The sequence below is a fragment of the Notolabrus celidotus genome, chromosome 4 (genome assembly GCF_009762535.1).
Source record: "Notolabrus celidotus isolate fNotCel1 chromosome 4, fNotCel1.pri, whole genome shotgun sequence".
Taxonomy (NCBI): domain Eukaryota; kingdom Metazoa; phylum Chordata; class Actinopteri; order Labriformes; family Labridae; genus Notolabrus; species Notolabrus celidotus.
This window is the reverse complement of record NC_048275.1, coordinates 17,209,288-17,223,042: the sequence shown is the minus strand read 5'-3', so window position 1 is coordinate 17,223,042 and position 13,755 is coordinate 17,209,288. Positions and strand designations below refer to the sequence as shown.

The 13,755-nt window shown below is 37.7% G+C and overlaps 1 protein-coding gene across 1 annotated transcript in view; it reads left to right on the top strand.

Moving 5' to 3' along the window:
• The first annotated feature begins 1,550 nt into the window (after window positions 1-1,550).
• The window catches only part of ryr2b (ryanodine receptor 2b (cardiac)), a 92,369-nt gene continuing 80,164 nt past the window's right edge, over window positions 1,551-13,755 (top strand). Inside the window, exons 1-9 of the mRNA XM_034681071.1 lie at window positions 1,551-1,776; window positions 8,453-8,572; window positions 9,174-9,278; window positions 9,402-9,476; window positions 9,610-9,688; window positions 9,835-9,947; window positions 12,384-12,507; window positions 12,688-12,784; window positions 12,868-12,942. Of these exons, the coding sequence (XP_034536962.1) occupies window positions 1,729-1,776; window positions 8,453-8,572; window positions 9,174-9,278; window positions 9,402-9,476; window positions 9,610-9,688; window positions 9,835-9,947; window positions 12,384-12,507; window positions 12,688-12,784; window positions 12,868-12,942 (836 nt within the window). The 5' untranslated portion in view covers window positions 1,551-1,728. The remainder of the gene's footprint in view (window positions 1,777-8,452; window positions 8,573-9,173; window positions 9,279-9,401; window positions 9,477-9,609; window positions 9,689-9,834; window positions 9,948-12,383; window positions 12,508-12,687; window positions 12,785-12,867; window positions 12,943-13,755) is intronic.

The following is a 13,755-nucleotide window of genomic DNA, read 5'->3' as shown; positions in this document are numbered from 1 at the left end:
CCCTTTAAAAGAGGTTTGTATTTAACTGCAAATAATGAACAGTGCCCATTAAAGTACTTAAACCTCAAGGTGCAAGAAATGTTCTGTTTTGGTGATAGCTTTGATTTGTTGTTTTAAAAAATTGATACTCAGGCAGTACTGTCATCTTGAAGAAGTGTGCAGGCTCTCTTATAAATGAATTCAAAGAGTAACACTTTGTATTTGAGGGTAATGGATTAATTCAATAAACTGTTTGTGACTTGTTCAAACATTTGATTGAAATTGGTTAATCATTGCTTTAACTGTTTGCTCTATGGGAGTTTTACAACACCGCCTATTTTAAAATATTTAAACCCCAAACACAAAGTACAATACTATTAAAATAAAGTACAATAAAACACTTTAAGGATTTAATTTGTGGACAATTATGAGATACTTGTTTTAAGATTTAAATTCAGGAAAATTTGTTTAACTTTCATTAATATTTTGAGGTAGCCTACTTGGTAATTCAAATTTAATGCCACTTAAATTGTAAAATCCAATATACTTATAACTTCCCAATATTTAAGAACATAAGTTATACAGGTTATTGATTTGCAATCAAAATCAATGTACAGACTATGAAGTAGTACTATGAACTATTCTGTCCAACAGTATAAATAGTTGAAATTTACAAAACTTGTACCTGCCACAATGGGATGCTTGAAATGTTGTATTTTGATGGGTCTTCTGTCATTTTATGCAGGGAGAAACAGAACCACATTTTGTAATTCTGCTAACAATATACAGAGACTATCCAAATCTGGACCTCAATCATTTCCAACCTACATCGTTTCAATTACTTTTGAGATTTGCCTCTATTTAAATCCACCAACTCTATGAAATTTACAGGAGTTGAAAATGAATTCCCATAACTTAATTCCCAGGAGAAGGCCTAAGGATTAAAAACTAGAATATATATAGGCCTAGTACAGTCTATAGCAGGGGTTTCCAAACTTTTTAGCCTGCGACCCCCAGAATATAGATGCCAAAGACTCGGGACCCCCACTGACCATCAAAGTGGTTTAATGTGGCTTCATTTAACTCGTCTGCAGAAAATTAGCCTACTTATATGAGCATGTGGCTGTGTTTCCTGCTTTGTTATGAATCAACCTACTGGTACTGATGCTTTTGACAATTAACTGTTCACTAACCCGAAACTTAGGATTCATTTGACCAAAAGAAAGTCAGAAAATTCATTACATTTTCTATTTTCAACTAAATACTATTTTTGAGGATATTTTTTTACTATAATGGGTAAAATGTCCTATTTTGGGATAAATTAAAAATATATATATATCTGGAAGACATCTGGACCCACCATTTGTGTCCTGCGACCCTCCAGGGGGTCCCGACCCACACCTTGGGAACCCCTGGTCCATAGTATATAAGTAAGATACTTTTTAGGAAGAAAAAAGTTATCTGAGACATTCAAGTGTTATATAGTGTAAATCTAAAAGTGCACTTTCAGTTGTCTGAAGTGAATATTGTGGCCTGAAATATTCGTATTGCATACTGTGGGCCTCCTCCCGCCAAAACGCGATGAGAAAGGATGGCGTCGTGGGAGGCCCAGATACTCACAGCAGACCCCGCCCACGTGTCTACGGCTGATGACCTTCTTGACTCAGCTCCCTGCAGTGTTCACTTTTCTGCTTCAGTGCCATCAATATTGCTTGAGACTTGTCTAATGTGACTTTTTTGGTGCCGATAATGACAGACACTGGAGAGGACGATGAAGAATATCACTTTCTACGAACGGTGAGTCCAACATTTGTCAAACCAAGGAAACTTCCTCAGGTCAAGTTAATTACTGAATGTTTTGGCTAGCTGAGCTAAGTTAACCTGGCTAGCTAACCTAAACCTAATTTTTGTCTGTAGAGGCCAATGAGCCAATTGGCACACACACACACACACACACACACACACACACACACACACACACACACACACACACACACACACACACACACATATACATATATATATATATATATATATATATATATATGTATATATATATATATACACACACACACACAAAAACAGCTATTAAAGTGAAGACTAACATTTTGTATACCTCTGGGCTGTAATGTCTGGAGAGGGGTCTGAATGTCTGTGACTGGGGAAAAGCAGCTCCACTGTAATGTGCACAACTCCAAGGTGCCTTGCATTTCTATAGACTCTGGCCATTATACTTATTTTTTTTTCAATATATAATTTTATTATTTTATCATTTTAGAACAAAACAACAAAATTGAAGGCTCATTTTGTGTACAAAGCAGGTTTTCAGAGAAATATATGTACTGTCACCCCTTCCTCAAGCACCAAATAAAATAAAATAAAATAATAATAATAACAGCAATAATAACAGACCTTTGACTTAAAAAGACATAACACATGTCTAAAAGATTGACACTGGCCATTTTTTAAACTTAACTACTGAGCAAGTCCCCTTTTTCTTTCAATGTGTTTTTAAAAGTAAACTTAAGACTTACCTTTTTAATCTAGCTTTTAATATGGAGTAATTTATTTTTAGCCCTGGATTGCATTTTTATTTTAATTATTTTGATTATTATTTTAATCATAGCTTTAAAATGTATTAATCTTATTTAATTATTTATCTATTTATTTCTTGTATTCATCTGATCTTGTCAACACTACCTTATTTTTTAACTTTTCTTTACAGTATTACTATAACTTATAATCATGCATTTTTATAATTTTAACATTGCTTTTGTTTTCTGTTATTCTGTGAAGCACTTTGGGCTGCATGCTTTTATGTATGAAAGGTGATATATAAAAAAAGTTGAGTTGAATAACTTGTGACTTTAGTTTTGATATTGCTTAGCTTTAGAGACAAGGTATAGATACTTATAAACATGAATCTTTGAAAAATTACTGTATGATTCATTGCATAAGCCACTTGTCTAATAAAGGTTGGCTATTATATGTTGCTCTCCAATTCAAATAACATAAAGTATAAATTCCCAAAAATAGAAAATAGAAAATGAAAAGATCACATTTTAAATGTAATACTTGTTTTTTGAGTAGCCGACTGTAAAGAAAGGACACTAATGGCTTGTTGCATCCTCAATAGCGTTGCTGTCATTGTTCCTCAGTTGGTAATTGTCTCACTGCTTGTTATCCTTGCCTTCTGATAAGGACATGTCACTGAGAGAGTGTCTTGTGTGGATATGACACAAACACTCATCCTTACACAGGCAGTGATGCAGAAAGTTACCAGACTCAGAATTCTAATGGACAGAGATACTCTCACTTTACATGTCTGTGTCATGCACTGAATACAATGTTCTTTTTTTATATTGCACATTTGACAAACCTGCTTCTCATGAAAGGTCAATGTTTTATGTCAAAGGGGTTGTTTTTTGCTTTCTGATGTGGTGGTTTATCTTGACTCAATAAAGGCCACAGAACATTTCTTCAAGTCAAAATCCAAACCAAGACTTTTGAATACCTTTTTGCACCCAAGTCATGATATACAGTTGTGCTCATAAGTTTACATACCCTGGCAGAATTTCTGATTTCTTGGGTAATTTCTGTTTTTATTAAAAAAGAGTAAACACAGTTGTTTGATAAAAATGTTGCTTCACCCAACCACTAACCATGAGTGAAAAAAAAGTTTTTCTCTTATCATTCATATTCTCTGAAAAATGACCAAAAAATCACAAATTCTGCCAGGGTATGTAAACTTATGAGCACAACTGTATTTTAATTTGCCAGGGCTTTTAGACACTCAGATTAAACCTGGTGTAGCAGTAGGTTTTTACTTTTCAAATGCACTTTAAAAAAAGAGCAGATTTCACCAGGCACCTGAATGCCACACAGTGCCTCCGAGTTGGACAGTGTGTTTGACTGGTTGCAGACTACTGCTGATATGAAGAGTGGAAAGAAGGGTGAATCAGGGGGCAGTGAATCAGGAGGTATGCAGCCTGGGTACAGAGAGGTGTTGGTAGTCCTGATCAGACTGGAGACCAGTTGTCTGTTATCCTTCCCTACAGTTCCTTAAATAGATGTAAAAGGCCTAATTCCTGTAGATGTTGGTATCTCAGTGAAGATAAGACACATTTAAAGGGACAGATCTACTGTACAGGCATTTACCACAGAGATAAACCATGTTCTGTTGATAACCAAGCAGGTTCTTTATTCTATGAATAAATGAAATAGGGTCCTGGATAAAAAAAAATTCAGCTCATTTATTGATAAAAAAGAGATAAATGCATTCCTTTTATTAGTGACAAAAACACAACCGGGGGACGTCTGTTTAATATTTGACGTCTTTGCCGCTCTCACCGTAAAAAGCTCTGCGTCTACAGCTTGATTTAATCCAGTTTGGTGATACATCAGACACATTTAGTAAGTTTGATCAACTCCTTGTCATCAAAGAGTGCCGTGAGCTGACTGTCTGTCCAGAGGTCCAGAGCGCCTGTTACTGCAGGTGCATTCAGGGACCGTCGTAATAGTGCAATGCAGAACTATATTTTGCGTTCATGGCATTTTTATTTGAATCAAGAGAATCAGATATAGTGTTCACATGAAGAATGTTTTCTTTTTTATTTAACATAAGATATTACAAAAGCAAAAGTGTTAAAAGAGTGAAATGTTGACGATGTTAGTACTTGGTAGATAGATAGATAGATAGTTGGATAGATAGATAGATAGATAGATAGATAGATAGATAGACAGACAGACAGATACAGAGGCTATAGTCCTTATCCCAGAGGCCGCATTTTCAATTCCAGCCTTGACCATTTACTACATGTCCTCCCCCACTCTCCAATCCCCCCCATTTCCTGTCTCTCTTCAGCTGTCCTATCCAATAAAGGCGAAAATGCCCAAAAATATAACTGAAAATGAAATAAATGTATATATACATTAGGGGTGAGTATTGCCAAGAACCTCACCATATGATACGCATCACAATACTTGGGTCACGATACAATAGTATCACGATATATCACAATATTGTGATATATTGCGATATTCTACACAGTAAACTAAGAAAAAATAGGGATGGTGTATATGTAAATCACACAATATTACTCAAAATTGAAAGGACAAATTAAGTCAAATCTATTTGATTGAAAACAACTTTTCCACTTTGTTGTTTTTGAAATACTGAAGTTGTATTTTAGTTCCAACTCGGCTAAAATGTGAATTTTTATTATTACAAAAATATCGATATCATATTGGAGGTCAAAGTTTCGCGATATATTGCTGTATCAATATTTTTTCACACCTCTAATATATATATGTTGCCTTACAGTTATCAACTGTTATGAGCCTATTAAAGTTGCATTGGTGTACTTTGTTACCAGCATGTTGTGCAATAAGGAACTTTTATGATAACTTATTTTTTTTATTATTCATCAAATGTGAAGGAAAGCACTTAAATAAATAGAAAATGGCGCCCTTAGATCATCGATAATGCTCTCAATACATCAGCAACAAAGCTGCAACAACAAAGTAGCACAAAATGAGTCTAAAAGTTTTGACAGATTGCAAAGAGGACGTAATAGTTAGAGTACATGTTTCACAATAACCTTTGAATAATGATACGTGGTATTGTGGAAGATTTAAGTACCTATCATTGATCATTGTGCCTTACCATAAGGGTCATATACTTAACATTAGGAACATTATGAACATCAATTAAAAGAACAAAAATGTGAAATTTTGGCGATCCTTTGGGACTAACCTGGGATAAAATAGGTAAGCATCAGCATAAAGGTGACATATCATGCAAAATGGACTTTTTAATGGTTCTTTACCTGAAATATGTTTCCCTGGCATGTCTACAAACCCCCCGAGAATGAAAAAAATCCATTCTGCCCCTGTTCTGATTTCTACACCTTTCTGTAAATGTGTGTGAAACGAGCCGTTTCAGACTTCCGTGTTTTTGCTACGTAACAACAATATCCAGTCTGTCACGGGGTCAGAGCTCGGAGCTTGTTCAGCCCATAGACTGTATAAAATAATACTGAATCCCCCCTCCGTTTTTCATTCCCTGCACAAATGTGTGCTAACAAGGAGCTTAGGAGGGAGGCATGCTAGTTGTAGGCTGTCTTAATAAACACAAAGGTCGGATTTACTCCCCACTTCTGCAGATTTGAAGATCTAGTGGATGATTTTTATTTATCATGGATAAGTGCTAGCGCTAGTTAGCATAGCCACATAGCTACATGATCATAGCTGTAGCTGTAGCTGTGTACCAAGACGCACGTCGACATACTGACAAATAAAACAACAAGTAACACAGAATCTGTGACCAATCCTTCAGAAAAGGTCCCGCTGCCTCTCTGGCAAAGGTCGGTTTTACTCCCCACGTCTGCAGATTTGAAGATCTAGTGGATGATTTTTATTTGTCATGGATAAGTGTTAGCGCTAATTAGCATAGCCACATAGCTACATGTTCATAGCTGTAGCTGTGTACCAAGACACACGTCGACATACTGACAAATAAAACAACAAGAAACACTAAATCTGTGACCAATCCTTCGGAAAGGTCCTGCTGCCTTTCTGGCAGAGGTCGGTTTTACTCTCCACGTCTGCAGATTTGAAGATCTAGTGGATGATTTTTATTTGTCATGGATAAGTGTTAGCGCTAATTAGCATAGCCACATAGCTACATGTTCATAGCTGTAGCTGTGTACCAAGACACACGTCGACATACTGACAAATAAAACAACAAGAAACACTAAATCTGTGACCAATCCTTCGGAAAGGTCCTGCTGCCTTTCTGGCAGAGGTCGGTTTTACTCTCCACGTCTGCAGATTTGAAGATCTAGTGGATGATTTTTATTTATCATGGATAAGTGCTAGCGCTAGTTAGCATAACCACATAGCTACATGTTCGTAGCTGTGTACCAAGACACACGTCTACATACTGACAAATAAAACAAGAAGAAACACTAAATCTGAGACCAATGGTTCAGAAAGGTCCTGCTGCCTTTCTGGCAGAGGTCGGTTTTACTCCCCACGTCTGCAGATTTGAAGATCTAGTGGATGATTTTTATTTATCATGGATAAGTGCTAGCGCTAATTAGCATAGCCACATAGCTACATGTTCATAGCTGTAGCTGTAGCTGTGTACCAAGACACACGTCGACATACTGACAAATAAAACAAGAAGAAACACAGAATCTGTGACCAATCCTTCGGAAAGGTCCTGCTGCCTTTCTGGCAGAGGTCGGTTTTACTCTCCACGTCTGCAGATTTGAAGATCTAGTGGATGATTTTTATTTATCATGGATAAGTGCTAGCGCTAGTTAGCATAACCACATAGCTACATGTTCGTAGCTGTGTACCAAGACACACGTCTACATACTGACAAATAAAACAAGAAGAAACACTAAATCTGAGACCAATGGTTCAGAAAGGTCCTGCTGCCTTTCTGGCAGAGGTCGGTTTTACTCCCCACGTCTGCAGATTTGAAGATCTAGTGGATGATTTTTATTTATCATGGATAAGTGCTAGCGCTAATTAGCATAGCCACATAGCTACATGTTCATAGCTGTAGCTGTAGCTGTGTACCAAGACACACGTCGACATACTGACAAATAAAACAAGAAGAAACACAGAATCTGTGACCAATCCTTCAGAAAAGGTCCTGCTGCCTTTCTGGCAGAGGTCGGTTTTACTCCCCACGTCTGCAGATTTGAAGATCTAGTGGATGATTTTTACTTATCATGGATAAGTGCTAGCGCTAGTTAGCATAGCCACATAGCTACATGTTCGTAGCTGTGTACCAAGACACACGTCTACATACTGATAAATAAAACAACAAGAAACACTAAATCTGTGAAAATCCTTCAGAAAGGTCCTGCTACAGGTGCCTCTCCGTCAGGATCAGATTCTGGATCAGATTCAGAGGGTTGAAGTAACGTGATCTCTGAGCAGCCGTGTATATTCAGCCAACATGTAAACATTAGATCAATGTGCTGGAGAGCCAAGGCACATCCACTTCCTGAGGGGGCGTGGTCAGAGAGAAAACAGAGTGTTCTGAGGAGGACTGAAGAAGAGGGTTTTTCAGGCATGCCAAAATCTGATTTCAAAGCTTTTTTTTGAGCATTAACTTTAAAGACATGTTTTGGGGACCTCTTAGACCAATATATATTGATGAAAAAAGCGTGATATGTCACCTTTAATTAGGTATTTGTGGGTTGACTAACTTCAGACCAACTTTCTTTCTTTCTTTCTGCTACTCAACACCAACTATGTCAGATAGAGCTACATTTCCTATTGACAGACATTAATCGATTAGTTTGAGCTCCTCCTTTTCTCTAAGAAATCTATAAAATCTTATTTTTAGTTCTACCATAACTTTGTGAAAAATTTCAATATGTTACTTCTACACTCTGGCGACTTTGTGCTTACTGCTGTCATCTCTATATTTATTATTATTTTATTTTTTCAGGGAGATGACGTTGTTTTGCAGAGCACCTTCACCTCCCAGGAGGAACATGTGAAGCTTTGTCTTGCTGCTGAGGGATTTGGCAGCAGACTCTGCCGGCTTGAGCCCACCTCCAACTGCAAGGTAAAGATCTCTACTTCAAGGATGGCAAAGTTTTTTTTTCTCATTGCTAGTGCAGTCTATACTTCAATTATTGATATCACACTTTAGAGAGATATAAGAAATCATGCCAAAACTTTGTCCGAAAAGTCCCCAAATATATAACCTATACATAATTACTGTATGTTCTGTATGTTTAATACCGCAGTACATGGTGACTATATATTTATTCACACACTGTTGAAAACTTCAACAAAACTTTGAAGACTCCTCCCTTTTGTCTTTTTAAAGTTGAATGATAGATTGCTAATTCTGTCTGAACAGACTGTGAATCTGAATTATCCAGGACTTAATGTTGTAATAATTTCCCACCATTAATGAAACTTGTAATAGATCAATCACCACATTTTATATTAAATTCAGATAAAAAACATTTCTTAATTATTTAGGTATTATCCTTTCTATCATTTACATCAATTTTTCTCCTTTTTTGTGACACATCTTCACTTTTCTCACTCAGCATTGGTCCTCCTTGTTACTTCTAATTGCGCTGTTGGCCTATGATGAGAGTAGACAGAGATGAAGCTGACTTCATCATATTTCTATGTCTTTTAATTTCTCACAGAATGTTCCTCCAGACTTGTCCATATGTGGCTTTGTCCTGACCCAGTGTCTCTCTGTGAGAGCGCTGCAGGAGATGCTAGCCCACAGTGAGCACCTGGCTGCGGAGGTGAGAGTCCTTTGAGAGACTCATCTGTCTGCATTTTCTTTTCATGTTCTCCCTTTTTCACTTTACTGTTCTTGTTTACTTATACTATGAATCCTGTAATGCTAATGTGTTTGTGGCTTACAGGTGGGAGCTGGAGGAAGCCAACGCACCCTCCTGTACGGCCAGGCAGTGTTGTTTCTCCACTCTTACAGTGGCATGGTGAGTCGTATTAATATCATGCAAAAATAACCCAGAAGGTCTCAGCCTTTATTTTTTCACTTTCAGACAGAATCTAGTTTAATCAACTTAAAAGAAACGTGTTGATTTGAAATCATGTCCATCATACTCCCAGTTTCTCAGCTGCTTGTCCTCGTCTCAGTCTTCAACTGATAAGCTGGCTTTTGATGTCGGTCTGCAGGAGGATAAAGCAGGTAATTGGTTCTGGGAACATTAAAACAGTTTACAATTTTCTTTAATTTATTCTCTCATTATTATAATCTTTGATTTTTTTGAAGTTTGTGTCTGTCACATGTGGAACGTCAAAAACTCAGTTTTGTGTGTTCCTGTCTGTGCTCAGGTGAAGCGTGTTGGTGGACCGTTCATCCAGCCTCCAAACAGAGGTCAGAGGGTGAGAAAGTGAGAGTTGGAGATGACCTCATATTGGTCAACGTGTCTTCAGAGAGATATCTGGTGAGGATTGAAGTCATGTGTGTCGGAATTTTATTTTGAAAAGCCAGATGATGAAAGCATGATTAAACAGTTTTTGGGGGCGCTGATGGCCTAGAGTAGTGGTGTCCAAACTTTTTTCAAAGAGGGCCACATTTGATGTTGTCAGAATACTTCAGGGCCAGTGGCTCCTACTGAGACTTAGGTGACTTAGGAATCATACAAGTTATATATGAAATCTCTATTTAATAACAATTATTTTACATTTTTTCTCAATAAATCAGTAACTAGGAAGTCCTCAGTTCTCCACAAGCCACTTAAACATTAGCAAACTTTATCTTCTTCTGTAGAATGTTTTTCATTCGGGTCGGGCAATGTGGGGAAAAATATCGTCTCGTTATTTTTCTATTACAGGATCACGATCTGGATTTCATCACACTTCTTCGTCATGTTGTTTTTAAGACTTTTCTGACCAGCAGACAACAATTTAAGAACTAAATAATTCTTGTACTGCATTCTGAACAATTTTTTTTGCACCAAATTTTGCCTTTTCTGCACAATTTCATAATTTTGATCTTGTCTTGTGTCCACTGAACTTTTATTGTTCATCAAGAACATTTTCACATCATGATAAAACATCAATTTGAAAAAACCTGTCAACTTTAAGAGTTCTTGTGTTTCCTCCTAATTATATTCCTGCAGAATATCCAGAGCTTTGAATTTATAAAAGTAGTCCGTATGAAGCTTTTTGAGACATTTCTGGATTGACTTTAGTTTTGTTTGTGCGTTTTAAAGAAACTGCAAATGTACAGATGATTCAGAATGTGATTAATTTCTTTGCTATAATAACAATTTTAAGATGGAAGCTTGGGGCCATAATTAAATGGACCTTGGGCCGCAATTGGCCCCCGGGCCGTACTTTGGACACCCCTGGCCTAGAGGGTCTAAGCGTCCCATGTGGACTCCTCGTCGCAGAGGTTGCCGGTTCGACTCCCGGCCGGTCGACAATTTACTGCATGTCTCCCCCAACTCTCTACTCCCTGCGTTTCCTGTCTCTCTTCAGCTGTCCTATCCAAGCCCAAAAATATATCTTCAAAAAAAACCCAACAAAAACCAAACATTTTTTGACTGTATCAAATCCCAGACAACTCAGACCTATCATCTGTTTAAAAAAACCAATAAAAAGTTAACAAATATTAACAATTGGTAACTATTGTAGGTTATATCCCGTTGTGTCTGTGAAGGTTCTCAGTCATCCAGGTCATGTTAATCCAAAGCTTGATACGTAAGGCAACTGGACTGGTAGAAATTCTTGAAGACGTTTCACCTTTCCTCCAGAAGGCTTCTTCAGTTCTGACCAGACTGGAGAAGAGCTTGAAGATATAAGCCACTAACGGTCATGGGTGTGTCCAGGAGTCACAAAGGGTCATAAGTGGGATCATTAGTCTAGTTCCTGACAGTCGTTGGCTTATATCTTCGAGCTCTTCCCCAGTCTTGTCAGAACTGAAGAAGCCTTTCGGAGGAGAGGTGAAACGCCTTCAAGAATTTCTACCAGTCCAGTTGCCTTACGGATAAAGCTTTGGGTTATATCCCATTGTATTTCTTCTGAGCTTGGTTTCATTTCTTCATTCTCTTTGATTTCATACGGTAGTTGGCAATCACTGTTTCCCTGCCTCTGATGAGTTGTTTAGCATAATTGTTTGTAATAACAGCAATTTACCTTAATCAGTAGAAAGATCACAAACTCTATTCATTGTTGATTTACACACTTTTGTTTGATTCACAGGTTTTTGTTATAACTCAATCCTTAAATATATTTTTAAAACCCTATAATGAAACAAACCTTCATATTTTGTACAAACATCAAGTGCTTCACCACTCATTCTATCAATTAATTAACAATATATGACATTTAAGATTAAAAATTCATAGTTGGTGGCTAATAGAGGCTAAAAACAAACCCATAGAATAAAAGATAAAAAATGCTGTAGAGGAAAACAACCTTCTTTTCTATAAACAAAAACAATGAAATCAATAAATAATATCAAGGGGAAAAGAGCTGACCAAGCATTGCTTGTTCCGCTGATGATCATCTTCCAGCAGACTTGTTGGATTCTTTATTCAACACTTTGAATCTTCTTCCTCCCTTGCATAATGCCCAGGAGTCTATAGGGAAAACAAATCTCTGTCGGTCATATCATAAGGAAGAGTATCCAGTACGAGCTCTCACAGTTTAGGCTTCAAACCTCTTTATTCTCCTTTTGACCCCTTTTAGGAAAATCAAGAAGCTTTCCCTTAAAATCTTTGAGTAAATTCACAATTCTCAGACACAGCTGAAGTTTATTTATAAATGACAGACTGAGTGTTAAAATAATACGTTTCACCTTCTGATCAAATCCTTCTACATGTAGGTGTTTGTTAGTTTAAGCCTGCTTTTATGAATTTTGTTTTTTTTCCTAGCACTTGTCCCATGGTGCTGTTTTTGACAACAAAAGCTTGAGTGACAGCCTGATTGTTAATGCAGCCTTCCAGCAGACTCTCTGGAGTGTTGCTCCCATCTGCTCTGGAGGTGGAGTTGCTCAAGGCAAGTTTCTTTCCCCTTCTTGTTTTTAAGCAAACAGTAAATCTCTACAACTTTACAATCCAGCTGACTGATGCATCTAAGAACTCTGATTGGTCAAAGAGGTATTCTGACATCAAAAGATGTCTCATTTTTTCACTGCCACAAATATCAGTGAACATTATGTGTCTGTTCTGGTTCTAGGATACCTGAAGGGCGGAGACACGCTGCGGCTTCTCCACAGCCACAGTGACGCATGTCTGACTATTCCGTCCACAGAACAGGGAGAGGAGCTGCAAAGGTCAGCTGGAAACATCAGTCTCCTCACGTCAACTAAACAAATCATCCTGTACTTCTGTGAACATGTCTGTTTTCCTGATGTAGGATAATGCATTATGAGAGTGGATCAGTCTCCAGTCATGCACGCTCTCTTTGGAGGATGGAGATTCTGTGTGTCGTGTAAGTATAAGGGATACTTATCATGAACTTTTTTACGAATAACTGTTGTGTGTATAAGTGTTGGCATTAATAAAAGTAATTGAAAGTATTATAAGAAATGTATCTTACCCAATTTATAGTAGGTAGCATATAATTTCACCATTTTAACTGAGCTTTATCCTTCATCAATCAATCAATCAATCAATCAATCAATCAATCATTATTTTTATAGCGCCAAATCACAACAAACGTTATCTCAAGACGCTGTTACAAACATAAGAGGTCTAGACCACTCTATGTCAAATTATGAACAGAGACCCAACTTCAAGTAATCCATCATGAACATTGCAAATCGCAATATTAAACTAGTCACAGTGGCGAGGAAAAACTTCCTTTTAACAGGCAGAAACCTCAGACAGAACCAGACTCATGTTAGACAGCCATCATGCCTTGACCGAGTTGGGTCTGGAAAGAGGGATAGAGGAGAATAAGAGACGGAGGGAGCGGTAATAGTGATGAGACGAGTAGTTGAAGCTGTTGCCGCTGGAGTCCAGCACGTCCATATCAGCTGGAGTCCGGAACGTCCACGGCAGGAGGATGCCTACGGCTGCTCAGAGGGACCTATGAGACAAGGGAGCTCAGGGACTCCAGAAAGGTCTATGGTTAGTAACTTTCAATGGGACAGGCAGAGTTAAAATAAGTGATGGGGGGTTGGGGGGAGGGGGTGAGATAGGATCCCAGTGTGTCAGTGTGCCAGTTCCCCTGGCAGTCTAAGCCTATAGCAGCATAACAAAAGCAGGTCCAAGCCTGAGCCAGCTCTAACTATAAGCTTTA